General features: G+C 36.3%; 1 protein-coding gene and 1 long non-coding RNA gene across 10 annotated transcripts in view; one reads left to right on the forward strand and one right to left on the reverse strand.

The window, feature by feature from the left end:
* The window catches only part of LOC105475402 (calcium voltage-gated channel auxiliary subunit alpha2delta 1), a 506,236-nt gene that overhangs the window by 115,870 nt on the left and 373,192 nt on the right, over window positions 1-17,174 (reverse strand). For all 9 annotated transcript variants that reach the window (XM_011730609.3, XM_011730608.3, XM_011730607.3 and 6 more), the window contains 3 exons: window positions 8,920-8,989; window positions 6,782-6,832; window positions 3,052-3,151 (listed from right to left, as the gene is read on the reverse strand). In XM_011730609.3, the coding sequence (XP_011728911.2) occupies window positions 3,052-3,151; window positions 6,782-6,832; window positions 8,920-8,989 (221 nt within the window). The remainder of the gene's footprint in view (window positions 1-3,051; window positions 3,152-6,781; window positions 6,833-8,919; window positions 8,990-17,174) is intronic.
* The window catches only part of LOC139362783 (uncharacterized), a 166,727-nt gene that overhangs the window by 31,556 nt on the left and 117,997 nt on the right, over window positions 1-17,174 (forward strand). The window lies entirely within an intron of this gene.

Below are 17,174 nucleotides of genomic sequence, written 5' to 3' on the forward strand. Positions count from 1 at the left end.
TTGTTCACAGAGGGGGTGTCATTAAGTATCACTAATCCTCAGGTTCACAAATACTGCCTGATTTATCGTGGGATACTGAATAACATCTCAAATTAAGCAACACATGTTATAGTAAAGGGAGTCCAATAATAAGCACATGACCACAGGACTCACAGGGTCTACCATATGTTGCATCACTAGAGGTTGCCAGCCTGATAACATTGGGACAGTCTCCTCTCAAGGTACAACTAAGGTTCCAGCTTACAGATGACGATCTGATTTGGGATGTTGTCTTCAAGATGCAATATGTATTTTGAACCACAGTGCTATGTGCTGAAGCCAGATTGTAACTGCTATTTAAAAAAAAAATGGTTGAAATTTTCATGAAATGTAAAAGCCAGTTAACCTCACATTGGTAGCTTAAAATTGGTCATAGTGGGAATATTTACATCATGAAAATTGGCAAATGCTACATATAAATTTTCTCCTGCACCCCCTGGCTTTGCCCCTAAAATGTAGAATGTATGAGTATGAAAACCAAGGGAACAAACTAGGAAAATCCCCTCTTACTATAATTAAAAGTGATCCACTTGGAAAAGGTGTACTTCTTGTCACTGAGACTTCAGGCTCCACTGAAATAAATGTTCTGCTTTCCAAGTGTATATGTGTTGGGGTAAATGGGCAGGTAATGCAGTGCTCCTACCAGGGTCACAGAAAGAATTTAACTAAACCTAAATCTATAGCTACTATCTGAATATACTGCAATTCTCATGCCAGTAGACGTACAAGAAAAAAAAAAAAAGTGATGCTACTGGCAGGGTTCCAGTTGACAAGAGGAATATCACAAGGGTTGCTGCTATATAATAGTGAGAGGGAACTCAGGATTCATTCAAGCATATCTGTGGTTGGAGATAACTGTGAATGGACAACTGCAGAAACCACCATTTGAAAGGGGATAGAAGCCATGGATTCATAAGGCCCAGGGGTAAGAGTCTGGTTCGTCCTAACAGGTAAGCCACCAGCACAGGAGTTGGCCAAGGCTGCAGGGAAATTAGGAAAGGTATTAGAGAAAAGAAAAGATGAGTATGAAGTATATCCTTGGTTCTAACTCTAGAAGCCCACCAGCCTGATGTTCCATGTTTGTTTATTTAAAGATTGTGACCAGTCTCCATCTTTAAGAATCACTGACTGGATAGATTGGATCCTGGACCAGGCTTCTAACTACCAGCACCTACAACTTTTTGTTTCAGTACTCCCTCTTGTGGCCAGTCTGTTTTTCCCACACATAGGGAAGACGGCTACCTAAAACCTCAGCTCCTTTGGATTTAGGGCAGGTTAACTCTGAAGTGAATATTACATATGGCTTCCAGAATTCCTCAGAGAATTAAGTTCCTTTAAATTAAAGTAAGATTCTGTCATTGTTTCCTTCCATCCACTGCCTGACTTAAGTAGTAGTGTTTTCTGTGATCACCACCCAAATACACTATTTATATTTGAATCTACAAGTGAAGTTCAGCTTCTCGAAGTCAGAATAAGACATTCACCACACTGAATATCTGCTACTTTTATATAAATTTCACCTAGACATGTCAAATCTGTGCTGAATTTAAGACTTTCTCTTTTACTATGCCATAAATAGTATTTTTTTTAAGAACTATCCCCATGGTTTGTTATGAACTATATGTTTATATACAAATAAAGCCAAATAAGTATCTTTCCTGATAATCTTATTTGAGAGATCAAGTATTACATTTTACTTGTTTGTATTCTGTTGGAATACATAGTGAGCTGACACAGGGTCAGAGAGATTGTAAAATCAGACTTAAATTAATCAGAGATCTTACGCAGTATCAAGTTTTAGTAAATAATGTGGAGAATACAGACAAGCTAAAGGACTTCTGAAGGTTCAGATGAAGTAGATAGAGGCCTCACATGAAGGAGGGCTTCCCAGCTCCTCCTTCCTGTGTTGAACACATTCTTCTTGCCCACATGAAGGGAAATCACAAAAAGAGTTTCACAGGGCTCCTTGTACTATAGAATACTTCCAGTTTATTCCCCAGAGAATTCTATCACCTGTGAGAGAGTTTTGCCAAGAACCTTGCCTCATAGGTATCATGTTTTACCATACCTACTCTTAGGCTGCGATATACCACCAAAAACATTTCAGGGGTAAATTCTCTTCCTCTTAGTAAATATCAATAATCTAGTTACCTGGAGCTTCAGGTGAAAAAGGATTAAACAAGGTCTCCTGCCTTCGTATTTCTAGTTCCCCTTAGTGAGTAAATCAATTTCAGACCAGCTGCTTTAACTTCTTCCTCCCAAGTCATTTCAGAGACAGATCCATTTTCAATGCAAAATAACCTTACCACAAACTCCTCCTCTTCACATCTCTATGAATATATTTACCTCAAATGTAAATACATGCTCCAGAAAATGGCCATGAAATATTTTGCATAAATTCTATGAATTAAAATGAGACATGGTAACATTTGTTTGTCTTATTTCATTTGCTTCACAGTTCAGTACTTTCTAGCTATGAGTAGGAGGGTCTATGATGGTTCTGAGAAGACTTTAATGAGAGCACATTCAAATATCTATTGGTTTTTATGTTAACAAGAAAAACATACTATAAAAACACAATACATTATAGATATGTGTCCAAGGTGAAATGAGGATGATAATGAATAGAAAACTGCCATATAATCATACTGCCAAGTTGCTATTTTCTAGGAGTTTCAATGGTGTCTGTGCGTAAAGGACATCTACTTAAGCTCCTCTGAGAGAAGCAGGAAATGTGGAATGCTTCTTTTTTTTTTTTTTTTTTTTTTTTTTTTTTTTACAGTCATTACTTCAATTACTTTACCCAGGGGTAAATTCTTAGAAACTCAAAAAGGATCCTGGCATAGAATTATAAGAGGATCAGTCACTAAGATAGGACAGGTCAATAAGATAGTCTTGCAATATATCAGAAATATCTCAGCCTCCATAAGATAAAAGTATAAAGTACCTAAAGTCAGGAGAAGATAGAAATTCTAAATTTAATTCAGGAAAATGCAGTCATCTTATACTTACTGAAGCTACATTCACGAAATCATCATCTGAGAGGGTTTCTAACATTTCGGAGACAGATGTTCGGATCAGTTTAAGTGTCAATCCACTAACACTTCCACTCCTATAAATAGACAAATGGGTCCATATATGTTATTCATCATTTATTTAATCAAGAACATCATAAGGAAAGATAATGTATGTACTGATGCTAGATCTTTTATATATTATTTAAATAATAATTTTGCCCTTGAAAATCTTGGTGTAAAAAGTCACATTTTTTGATAGAAGTGGAAATTATAAGAAATCCTGCCTTTCTTTCCTCCCAATATCAGTGCATGTGCATTTCTAACTGAAATTATCACAATTACATGGTAAGTGACAACTCAAAAAAAATATGGATACTGATGGTATAGTCAGCCATTCAGGAGTATTTATTAAATACCAGTTCTGTTATCCAAGTTAGAAGAGAGGAGTAGAGAGATTAATAGACATAGTCATTGCTCCAGGGAGCCCACTGTTTGACTTAATTAAAACAGTAATTATAAATCCACATAATAATTGTGATAACAGATTTGCAAAGAAAATGCCTTGTTCTGCATCCTAAAGTAAACATCCTCTAGAATTTATTCTTCATTTTTCTTTTCTATACATATTCTACAATACTTGGTGACTTCACCTATGTGCAGGGCTGGCTCAACTCTAGGCGACTAACCCCTACTTCTACATTTCTAGCTCCCAACACTTTCCTGGTTTTATCCTTCGAGCTGCCTGCTGAACCACTACAACTGAATGTCCAAAATGACAAATTACGTCCAAATGTATTTTTCATTCCTCTTTATGTTCTTGGTACCAAAGAGTCTATGTCTCAGTCATCCAATTTGTTCTTCCCTCTCAACCTTCCTATGCATTCAGGCAAACTCCCTTATTCATTCCATGTAACAGTGTTCCAAGGCTGTGGTCCCCACTCCACCCTCACTCCTCTCTGGCTCAGTCTTCATTATATGAAGGTGCTGAGCTAGAGTAATAGCCACTCGACCCAGCAATTAGTCTCCTTCACATGCTAACAGGTGAAAGTTGTGGAAACACATCCTGACCTAATACTTTTAACAGCTTATAGATACCGACTAAATAGCCAGTAATCTCAATAGCCCTGTATTCCAGTCCTTTCATTTTGGCATTTTCTCTCTCCTTCCTGCAACCACCACAGGTTCTTCCTGCCCGCTGCACTAACAAAGACCATGGCATTGCAGGAATGAAAGAGTTTACCTGATGCGGGGCCAGCTATGCCAGACAGGAGATGGTGTTATTACTCAAATCAATCTCATCAAAGGCTCGGAGGGAGGTTAGGAATTTTTCAGACAGTTTGGTGGGCAGGGGGCTAGAATATGAGTGCTACTAATTGGTTGAAGATGAAATCACAGGGGTGTGGAAAATGGCCCACATGTGCCGAGCCCACTTCTGGGTGGGGGGCACAGGACTGGTTGAGTCACAGGTCCCCGTGGGACCATCTGCTAGAAATGCAAAAGCCTCAAAAGATATCTCAAAAGCCCCACCTGAGATTCTGTAATAGTGATGTTATTTACAGGAATAATTCGGGAAGTTGTAAATCTTGTGACCTCCAGAATAATGGCTAGTAATTATTTAACTACATCTACATCTTAGTAGAATTCAGGTTTCTCTCATCCTTCTAATTTGGTAGCCTTTCACTGGTTTTATAAGGGCAGTTTCATTTTAGGGAAGGGCTATTATCATTTAAACTATAAACTAAATTTCTCCCAAAGTTATCTTGGCCCACACCCAGGAATGAGCAGCCAATCAGCCTGTGAAGCTAGAAACTAGAGTCAACCATGTCAGATTTGTCTCACTGTCATAATTTTGCAAAGGCATTTTCAATCCTCTACCTCCTCCGTAAACGTCCCCAGACTTACCTGTGCAGCTTCACTTCTGGCAGTTCTTCCACCTGAAATTCCACTCTCTTTCCTCTCCCCTCCCATGCTTGCGTTTGAAAATATGAGCCATGAGGAGTCAATCCCAATTTTATCACCTTAATGCTTTCCTGACACATTAAATCAAGTTGCTATCTCTTACGGATTCCTTTAGTGCTATGTCATACTTTATATCTATTAATTTCTACAATTATTTTTGTTATTTGTTAAGGTCTAGTTTACCTAATACATTTGGATTATCTTTGAGATCAGGTACTATGTCTTTTTTTTTTTTTTTTTTTTTGAGACAAGCTCTTGCTCTGTTGCCCAAGCTGGAGTGCAGGGCATGAACACGACTCACTGCAGCCCCCATCTCCTGGCCTCAGGCATCCTTCCACTTCAGCCTCCTAAATGTAGCTGGAATTACAGGTGTGTGCCACCATGCCCAGCTTGTTTTTCTTTTGTATTTGTTGTAGAAATGAGATATTGCTTTATTGCTCAAGCTGGTCTCAAACTCCTGGGCTTAAGCCATCCACCTGCCTCAGCCTCCCAAGTGATGGGATCACAGGCATGAGTAACCACATCTGGTCTCAGGAACTATGTCTTAATCATCTTTGCTTCTATGTTACTACACTGTATGTAAGAACACCTCAATACATTTCTGTTGAAATATTTTTAAAAACAGTATTTCAATTTCATATATATTTTCAATTTTAGGATATAAATTTGGCTTCTATTTTGAAATGACATTATTTCTGGACATTATTATACATCCAATGGGATTATAATATATTGCATTAATATATTGATTTTACTTAAGAAGATGATCAAGGATTAGCATATAAGATCCATAATTTAATTAAAGTAACATGAGGCTTAAATGCATCTTAACAAAATAAGAATTAACATTTAAATTACATTTGTTGAATTCATTTATCTTCTCTTTTTCAGGCTGGGTTATAAGAGTTTGGACAACTAAATTAAATTGTTTTACTTCAGCTTAAAATGGGGAAAATTCAAATGTTAATACTTGCCTGTGGGATTTAGCTGTCCCCAAATTACTAGATTTTGTTTCTTCCAATGAGACAAAGAATTTTTTTTTCTCTCAGGGAAAAACATGAGCATTTTTTTCTCTTGGGCAAAAACATGAGTAACCTAAGCATTGTACACTTAGTGTTTAATTCCTTGATTATTGCTCTTTAAAAAAGTAAATCTCCATAGCAGGATATAATCTTTTCAATTTCTGCATCTTCAACCTTATTAGAAAATGTGTACACACGCAAACATACACATATATCTTGGATTGAAGCACTATAACAAATAAACAGACCAATATAAAAACTCAAGGAATTCTTTCTTGTATATCACCATTTCACTTTTAGAAGTCCCAGATTTTTTTTTTTTTTTTTTCCCTGAGATATTGTCTCTGCCACCCAGGCTGGAATACAGTGGCGGGAATATGGTTCACTGCAGCCTTGATCTCCTGGGCTCAAGCAATCCTCCCACCTTAGCCTCCCAAGTAGCTGGAACTACAGGTGTGAAGCTACCATGCCCAACCAAGTTCCAATATTAACTTATTTAATATATTTCATATTTAATATTATATATAATATTAATATATTAATACTCATATAGTCTCTTCATTTTCAATTAAATAATTTGTTTTGTTATTATCCTGATATGGGTTCATTGCCTGAATATAAAAGTCATCATAATTTTTCTTTCTTTTTTAACCTATCAAACATTTCTTAGTCCCAACCTACTACTGTTATCTACATATCCTCCCATATTCTCAATATATAAATATGTGGTATTTAACTACTCACACATCCACAAGAATAAGCATGTCTTTAGGAGATGCAGCTCCTTGGATGTACCTGAAACAAATATCATAATAAATGCTCTTCTCTCCCAAAATATCAAACACTGATATTTGTTGAATTGATATTTACAGATCTCTGAGACAAGGTTTTTTCCCCCAAGCAAAGACCCATTTCTATCTAAGCAGACAATGGTTTTTTCATATTCTTCAATGTCAGTTTGATAAAAGCAATATCCAATATAACAATAGAGATGTCAGAAGCATAATATTTAACATTTTTCGATATTTATAACAAAAGATGAAGAATTATATTTTAACTTTGAGAAGAACATTTTTCCTGGGAAAAACAATTATCTAAACTCCAATTGTTGACCAATTAAAGGTTTAAAAGTCACTTTAATGAATAATAGATTGTCATATTTTTAAATGTAAAAAATAAGCACAAAAAACAGATAAGTTGTTTAGGAACATTAAAAAGCAGTATCAACAGAAAAGAAATATAAGTGGCCAATAAAGAGATTAAAGTTAGGCAATATGTGATGTTATTACCAAGAATTTCAAAGGCTCTCAAACTTTACAGTGTTTAAGAATCACCTGGGGTATCAGTTCAGAATATTAATTTCCAAATTCAACCCTGTGGAATCAGAATCTCAGCATTTTAAAGAGACTCTAGAAGAGATTTACACAGATGGTTCAGTGGTTGTGGACAGAGATCAACTTGACTGTGTATGACTGGCCCAAAAAGCTCACTCACATTGCCTGGCCACCTACTGGAACGCGGCCTGACTTCTCCAACAGGAAGGGCTGCACCTGACCTCAATTTTTTACTCATCCCTGAAGCCATCACTGTAAATGTAACTTCTCAGGAGGTTGCCAGTTAACTTTCCAGTTAGTTTTCAGACAACATACAGCACAATTAGTTCTATGTGTTGAGGAAGCAGTTGGAGTTTATAACCTGCACCCTTGCTTGATAAGAAGGTAAAGTGGCAGAGTTGCAGGTGAATTTTCGTGGACGGCAAACCTGGCTGATGCCTAGTATCTTAGTGCTGGTCAATGGGAAGAGGAGAAGACAGGACATGTCTGCCTCTACTGATTGGCACCCACTTTCTAAGTCTCCTCCAAAACAACCAATTCCTGAATTCAAACAAGATGATATATTAGTTTTTAGCTCCACTCAACAGCCCTATGGCTCCACAGGAAGAATATGTAAATTAATAATAATTGTCACTATTAAATATGGTTGGTGTTGACATAAATTGCTACTGGGATATTTAAAAGGGCATCTAAAAGCCTCTAAATACATGTCTTTGGAATCAAACTTTATGCTCTCGCAATTTGTCTGAACCCAAGAAAAAAGTCAGAAATAACTTAAATGTCCAATAATAGAAGATTTCGTGAATAAGTTACCATACAGTCTTCATCCAAATGATAGTATGTGTCTTTTCTCATGCATATGTACTCAAATGTTATTGATATGAAAAGTGTGGGATACAAAGCACTATACTATATATGTGAACTCATTTCTTAATACTCACACATTAAATACATTTTTAAAAAGCAAATAAGGTACAATTAATCATTTAAAAAAACCCAAAAATAGTTGTTTTCTAGTAAGTCCAATAACAAATTATTGGTATTCTTCCAGCTTTATGTTAGGAGAACAAGTTGCTTCAGTAGTGAGGAACAAATAAAACTTCATTTTGGAAAAAAAATCAAACCTAAGCTATATGAATATAACTAGGGGTAGCTTTTACCTTGGGGCCAATTCTCATTAGTTCACTGCCAGAGGCAAATTATCTCCTACTCTATCTCATCTCTGTTGGAGCTCTACTCCAAGCAAACTGGGATCCCTGCCATAGAAATCCCTACCAGCTAAGAGGTGAAGCACTGAGATTAAATATAAAACTTAAAGCAGTCCATTTGAAATGAATGTGATAAGTGGGTTCAACTATATTAATTAGCAGTACCCACTTGAACTCATCATTTTCATTTACCTTTACCTATATTTACTTATTTTTAAAAATCAGATCACTTTCAATAAGTAGTTAATACTCATCCTAATAATAAAAAGATTTTGACTTTTTAGCAAATATATATCTTCTTGCCTATATAATCTTTTCATGGCTAGCTAAAAATTCTTACCATGGTCTTCTGCGTACATCATAAAGGTCAATCTTGTTTGGAGTTCTACTATTATCAACCCATGGTGAAGCTAAAAAATAAAAGAGAGAGAGATATTAAATCAAAATATTAGACACACTCTAAAAATAATGAAGCTTTTTTAAAAATCACAAAATGCAATAGATACGTAAGTTCACTTATGTACTTCAATGTTCAAATGGGAGATGTCATTTTTAAGCCCTCATAATATATTGCTTTAACATGGAAAACACCACAGCAGTACAAGAAGGAAACCAATGATAGTCAATTCTCTTTTTACATGTTATTTCAAAAATAAATTTACACATACAGTTTTTTTGGGGTGCTAGCTTAATATGTTTTAGTGGGTGTCCAGAGGTTATAACGTTTTTCTCTCTAACAGAAAACTTATGTGCCACTAATGAAAATTGTGCTTTCAATTATTTTCTCCCTATATTTTCATTCAATGCCATATTCTCTTGGTCTATATAAGACAACTGTTTTTCTTGAGTATTTATGTAATAGAATTTTACCCAGTCCATGTTAAAATGATAATGAAAAGGTCAGCTGTAATTAACTCCATAGAAAGCTGTTTTCTTTAAATTTATTGTAATGATATGAAGTAATTCAAACACAGATTCAACAATCTTGTATGACTTTCACAGCCTTTATCATTTTGCAATAATCAGAAAAAACTTCATCTAATTGTATTGATTTTTAAATGCAATTAATTTAGATCTATTCTAATTAAATTGATACATGCTTTAACTAAAATGCTTTACAAAGCTTTACATGCACGCATACCTTAGACATAATGAAAAAAATAAATGCTGATGAATTGGATGATAATTTCATGCTAAAGAAGTCCCTGTCCTTGAACATGTTTAAACATATGACTCCTGGGTAAATGCCTAATTCATATGACTTATGTTCCCCAATCAATTTCGTTTTTCTGAGGAACTATGGAAATTATGAAGAACTTTACTCAGAGTCAGGTTTATTAGACAACTAAGATAATTTGGCCAATTAGGATACGTCAGAAACTATATACAACTAAACTCCTCCTTGACTGTGAAATTTTTTTCTTATTAGTAGCTATATTAAAAAATGATTTATTCATTTTAAATGACTAATCATATTTACATAAAATAGCAAGTTTAAATACAGCACTCTTCCAACCACCATTGACACAGTCAGTGTAACTGAAATGGTGAGCTTACTGAAATTTGTTCAACTTGCACTTGCAGAAAGTGAGAGTCTGCGATGTAAAATAATCCTTTGTGTGTGTGTGTGTGTGTGTGGTAGTGCTAGAATTAAGTAACAAGCATGCTGATACATACATCAGTTCACTTTCGTTATCCCTCTATAATATCTGACTCTCCAAGATGGGGTCTTAGCAATACCTAAAACTTTATAGAAATTGTATCCTTCTTTCAGTACCATGTTATGCTGATAATACATCTACTGCTGCTCAACTCCAAATGCACCCTTCTACCTTGCCCTATGAAAATGGATCTGAGCCTTTTAAATACTTTTCCTTTATCAGATGGCACATTTTCAAGGCTTGCCTGCAAATGATGCAAAACAGACACCGAGTGAGAAAAAGGATTTTGCTTCCTTGTTTTGGTTTGTTTGCCCACAGGCTCTTGTAGCATGTGCTGCTGTCTGGTGTCTGTCTCCTGCACTGTCTGTATATTCTCCAGAGCTCAGCTCCTACAGTGTTGGAGTTTGCCCAAATTGCCCACTCCTGCAACATGGCCAGCTTCACCAGGCTCAGGCTCTAATTCTGTCACCTGTACCCCTCCAGCCCCACCCCCTGCCCCAGGTATTTTTGTAGAGGAGAGCTTACAAGGAAACACCTGGAACCTCACAGGGTAAATTTGCAGCAAATCCTATCAGTGTGACATCACAGTGACTTCTCCACCTTGGTGGGCCATGACCATGGTCTCTACAAGGTGTGAACCTCAGCCTGGGAACTGGGGGATTAGGAGCTCTGCCTTGGGCACTCTACCTCAACCCTAGAGGCAGTTGTTATTACATATTAGATTATGTAATATTATATCTGATACTCATAAATCCTTTAGAGTTGTCTGTACTTTTAGCCAATCCCTTATTACTCCAAGCCCCATTGTAGATAATTTTTTATTAAAAAATAGACTTTCCTTGTTCAAGATATTATATTTTTTCTGTCTCCTGATTGAACCAAGACTGACACAAACGTATGGGGTAGATGAGAGAAGTGATTAGTTACCACTGCCAATATGACAGCAGCAATACTGAGTTAAAAGTGGTGTGCAATGAATCTGATAAACAACTTAAAGAAATTGGAATGAAAGTTATGATTCAATTAGATTTTTGAATTGTTTGCCAATCACATTCATCTAGGATTTCTGTTGTCACTACCATTGCTAATTGAAATTAACTGTGATATATATTACTATGTTCAATAAAATGTATATCTTTCTTTAAGGAAAGAAAAAAGTTAAAAGGCTATCATTTACAGTATGAGCCAGGCTATTACATTTTAATACTGTTTATAACCTTCGGTGGTTTATATTTTAAAATATTAATAATCTTCTCTTAGAAGTTTTCTGAGATATTTACTCTTAGGTAGTAGCCCTTGATTAAACCAAATTAAGATATTAATGTTATGGTAAAATTGAACAATATAACTTCTTCTGTGATATTACTCATTCCCTTGTAAAATCCCATCATGTCATTTAAATAGTTCATTCCTTATATACACTCAGAATTATGAAAGATCAAAGAGTAAAAAAGCTAATAACCATACATTGTAATTCCCTGAAATAATCAGTTTTAAAACCATGCACAGTGAAAACTGCATGTTTAGAGAGGGAAAGAGAGCTTCCAAAATTCCTATAAAAAGTGAAATGCTGCTCAGTTTAGATGACTTTTTACTGTTCTAGGAAGATTTGGGGACAGCAGAAGAGAGAACAGAAAATGACAGTTCACAATGTAGACATTTCCTTTTTGAATGTCATCATTAAAGGTGATAACAATGATTTACAGGAATGTTTTCCCCTAATCAAAAATGAACCATTAGTGTGTCCTTTACTAAATCTACTGGTCTACCATTTACTTCACCTTATACATAGGATGTGTTATGTGTGTTATCAAATTGTTGATTTAAGCAGGTATTTACTTGTACATTAACTCAGAATACTAATATATGTAATAGGAAAATATTCTTGAGAAAGTATGCAGATTTTAGTGACATTTTCTGGTTAATATGATCTAAAAATAATAGCAAAGTACCCATTTTTTTTTTATTTCAGCTGCTAGGAAAGAATAAAGCAAATAATGATGCATTGAGTACTGATTCTCTTGGTAGAAACGTCAAATGACAGCTAATTGCATTTCCCAATTAAAAAGTTCAAGTGTATTTTTTCAATTCTAAAAACTTCACAGTCTTAGTCTCAGGATAATTTTAAAAAGTAAATTTCATATACTCAACAATGCCATTAAAAGTCACTCCTGGTCCTTTGCCTAGATCTAATTGGTGGACCATTATTTTCGGCTTGTCTCAATCATCTCCTATAGAATATTAGTCATGGCTCTGAACTGCAAGCCAAGATAATCAATTGGGACTATTTTCAAGCCCAAATTATTTCACTAAATGTGTACTGCATAGCTCACACAATTTTCATAAGTTTCAATGTTGCTCAATTACTATCATCCCAGAATGGATTCTCCACAGTCCCTAATTTGCACCATGGCTCCAATAACCAAGTTCAGGGTAGATAACTGTCATTAGAAGAATGTGGATTATACCCACACCAAGGTGCCAAAAAATCTAGGAAAGTGAATAGCTGGCTTTTCAGATTTTGAGTTATCTGCTCCCGAATACAACTTTTAACCTGGAAAATACTGAAAATACAGGAACAAGATTCTATGTTAGCCAGGGTGGCACAAATGCCTTAATGAAAAATCTGAAATCTTTGGTATCTTAGTATAGTAAAGTACTTCTAACTCAAATAACAGGCTAAGTTGTGCAGGGTGTGGAGAGTGGTAGTGCATGGATAGATTGTGCTCCAGGCAGTTATGCAGAGTCTTAAAGCTGGCAGAGCTTTTGCCTCCTTCAGCACTTGGATTCCAAGGGCATCCAGGACATTGGGCTTGCAGCTGCTAGATGGAGGGAGGAAGTGTGGAGAAGGCACACTCTAGTCCTAACAATCTCAGGCTGGAAGTGACACATATTACTTTCACTCATTTTCTATTGGTATGAACTTGCCACATGGTCCTGCAGAGACCAAAAGGTGGGAGAAATGTAGTCCCTGCCTAGCCAGGGACTACATTTTTCTTTTTTAAAAGAAAATTTTAAAAGAATTTTTTTTTTAAAGAAAATTTTTTAAAAGAAAATTTCCCAATGGAATGGGAAGACAGAACTTTGGTGGACAGCTAGCAACCCTGGTCACAGGTACAAATGAACAATTTAAAAATTAGTAACATCCAGTACCTATTAGAACATCAAATTTTCTGTACTCAGCAATGTCTTCAAGTAATCCACCATGGAGATGACGGAGATGAGGATAAGCTAAATTTAGAACCTAACAAATAAATAAAACATACCAGTATTAAGAATTATTTCTAGACTAAATTTTAGGACTGAGGTGGCTTGCACAAGAAATTTACTGGTGTAAAGAACAACTGGAAGTCATCTGGGCATTGTTGTTGATGTTGTTTGTGTTACTAACGAAACCACAAACCTGGCCTGTAGAAATGTAATTGAACCCTAAAGCAACTTTTGGGCACTAAACTTGCACCAGGAACAGCAAGCTATAAAAGTTCTTTAGCCTCAAGCACACCCCTTCAGATGTGTCAGAAAGTGTTTTAGACAAGATAGCTACTCCCACAGAACACTACCAGAAACAGAGAGATGAGCTAACCAAGAAATACAGCTTTACGCAAGAGTAGGATATCTTTGTATTTCTTGCCTGATAGAATGGGATAGGGTGAATGGGTCAATGATTGTCCTGTATTTCTCACTCTCATTTTACAGATGGGAGTTTTTATCATAGTTATGCAGCGGACATGACCAATGAATATTATATATTTGGGCAGCGATGGGAATAGGGTAGAGAAAATAACTGGTACAAGGCTCTATTATAGGTAGTCAAATTAGGAAACATCCTACCTGATGGAGAGAACTGCATGTGACCCAGAGATCCTGGATTTTATTCATTTGTTGGGAATTTGAATCATCTACGGGGAGGAGCTGAGTATGTTCTACACGTGGGGAAAAATGGTATGCACAGATATTTGAAATGCCAGAAGAATGAACTGTAACAGGGCTTCAATATGCATTTCCTCCTCCTTCCTTCTAGTAAGAGTCCTCACGACTGCCCTGCCAGAAATTATACTTTTCAGTTTCTCTTGTCATGATGTAGCCATGTGATCAAATTCTAGTAGATAGGATGTGAGCAAAAGTGATATATGTGTGATCCTTCAATCACTCTTGTTGCCTTCTACTAATTTTCCCGTCTTCTCTTGGCCTCAAAAGTTTTATGATGGTATTGAGCCCATGTTAACCAGACAGATGAGGACAACAACCTAAGGAGTGGCAGATAGCTGAAACCTCAGTTGCTGGATGACACCATGGACCAGGGTTACCCTAAGCACTGATTACCTATTCGGTAGAAATTTTACATCAGAGTATTTTTTAAATGTTTCATTATATTGATTATTAAGTAATTGAGTCAGTACCTTGATACAGGTCAGGACTTTTCTCAATCATGCAACCTGGGTCAAGTATTAAAGCTAAGAGAAAGCACAGGAGGCAAAATCTTCAAGGGGTGTTTTGAATAACTGACGGAGTACAATTGGAAAGTTCGTAACACAAAGAGATGATGAACGCTTGAGGTGATGAGTACCCCTGCTAACCCTGATGTGATTATTATACATTATATGCTTGTATCAAAATTATATACCTGCTATGTGCCCATAAAAATTAAAAACAAAAATAAAAAACTTAAAAAAAATCTACTTCACTGTATTGCTCTCATTCCCATATATTTTTAGGAGAGTTTTATTTTGTTCCCAGGAAACTGCTTATTGCCATATAAGACTTCTAGTGAGTCCCAAGTAAACGGTCCCAAGTAATCAGTTACATCTGAAAAATAAAAATCATTCCCAGATGGAATTTTCAAATGCTGAATGTCTCAAGCTTTATGGCTTAGAATCATCAAGGAGATTCACAGGCAGAAGGGAAGCCTGGAAAGCAAGTATTCCAGGTGAGTAAATGTTCATATGAAGACTCTATTCTCTTGTCATTTTGAAATTGTCTTCCCACGTTGGATCTAGCCTAGTGCAGAAATTAAAATCATGAATTTGGGAACCAGTCTACCTGGATTTTTCACTGGGTGCATGAATTTGGATAAATTATTTAATCTTTTTTTTTTTTTTTTTTGCCCAGTAAAATGGGACTAATAATGCCACTTACTAGGATTACAGCTAAGACGTAATGAATTGTGCATATAAACACTTAGAACCACATTTGGCACAAAATAAGCACTGCATTTACAGATACCTGAAACAGTATCACTGAGTCACTGGAACTACTTATAGATTAAAGATTTTTAAAAATAATAGATTTTTATAGGATATGCTTAGATGTTAACCACTTAAAAGTATGTCCCTGTGACTGGGGCTTGAACATGATACTATTTCCCCATCTGACTCCATCTCCCTGATGCAAGCTGGTGTCACACCGTCAACAAGACTTTCTAGACATCTAAAACTGACTTCATGATATTAGTCTCAGAAACCTCATGGAGAATACTGACATAGATGAGAGGACAGGATGGGCAAGATGTGCAGACAGGGACCTAGAACACAGTAACTCTATGTTCCTTAACGTTCTCCAGCTGCTTGTTCTCCTTGTTTCATTTTTATTTAGAAACTGATTCTCTACAATTCTACTCTAAAACTCTCTTTCAGTTATAGTACTTATGATCTTGACTTATTTATCCAGCTTAAAAATACCTATTATACACTATATACATGAAACTGTGTTAGGTGATATGAGGCACACAAATGTGTAATTAACTATCTCTCACTGCATAGATTGCAATGGTTTTTAAAATGGCATATGCAAAATAAATTCTGGAAGAAGGTAAAATTCGCTATCTAGTGTAACATATACAAAAACAAAATTATCTGAGAGAACAAAATGAAGAAAGACTGCTTTTGGGCAAGTCTTCATATATTGGTATTTTAATGTATTTATTTTATTTTAATTTTTTTTGAGATGGAGTTTCACTGTTGTTGCCCAGGCGTGAGTGTAATGGTGTGATCTTGGCTCACTTGAACCTCTGCCTCCTGGGTTCAAGTGATTCTCCTGCCAGCCTACCAAGTAGCTGGGATTACAGGTGCCCACCACCACAACCAGCTAATTTCTGTGTTTTTAGTAGAGATGGGGTTTCACCATGTTGACCAGGCTGGTCTCGAACTCCTGACCTCAGGTGATCTGCCTGCCTCGGCCTCCCAAAATGCTTTGATTACAGGCGTGAGCCCCCACTCTCGGCCTGCATTTTATTTTGAATGAACGATAAGATGCAATCGACCAGAGATGGGCTGTAGGAACTAGGCACATAGAGATACAAAAACAAAAAGGCAGATTTGTAGAATAGAAAATAAAACAAAAAAATTAAAAGGGGAGAAAATGTAATACAGGGGTAAACAATGAAGTTTGAACTGTACATTAAGAGATAAAACTGGAGATGTAGATTGAATTAGAATCTTTGGATAGTCTCAATGTCATGGTAAGAGAGCCAGATGCCATTAACTAGACAATGCCAGCTTGTATAATTCACCAGACAGCTGATAATCCAACTCTACCCCACATCACTTTTATTACTTTTTATTTTTTTAGATGGAGTCTCAGTCTGTTGCCCAGGCTTGAGTGCAGTGATATGATCTCGACTCACTGCAACCTTTTTTCCCAGGTTCAAGCAATTCTCCTGCCTCAGCCTCCTGAGTAGCTGGGATTACAGGTGCCCGCCACCACACCTGGCTAATTTTTGTATTTTTAGTAGAGATGAGGTTTCACTATGTTGGCCAGGCTGGTCTCGAACTCCTGACCTCAGATGATCCTCCCTCCTTGGCCTCCCAAAGTGCTGGGATAACAGGCATGAGCCACTGCACCTGGCCCTCCACATCATCTTGAAATAATTTTACTAGCTCTTTGCTTGCATTATATTTTAGTGTGTTTACAAGTTTTCATTCACCTATGAACTCCT

This window comes from Macaca nemestrina, chromosome 4 (assembly GCF_043159975.1).
Source record: "Macaca nemestrina isolate mMacNem1 chromosome 4, mMacNem.hap1, whole genome shotgun sequence".
Lineage (NCBI taxonomy): Eukaryota > Metazoa > Chordata > Mammalia > Primates > Cercopithecidae > Macaca > Macaca nemestrina.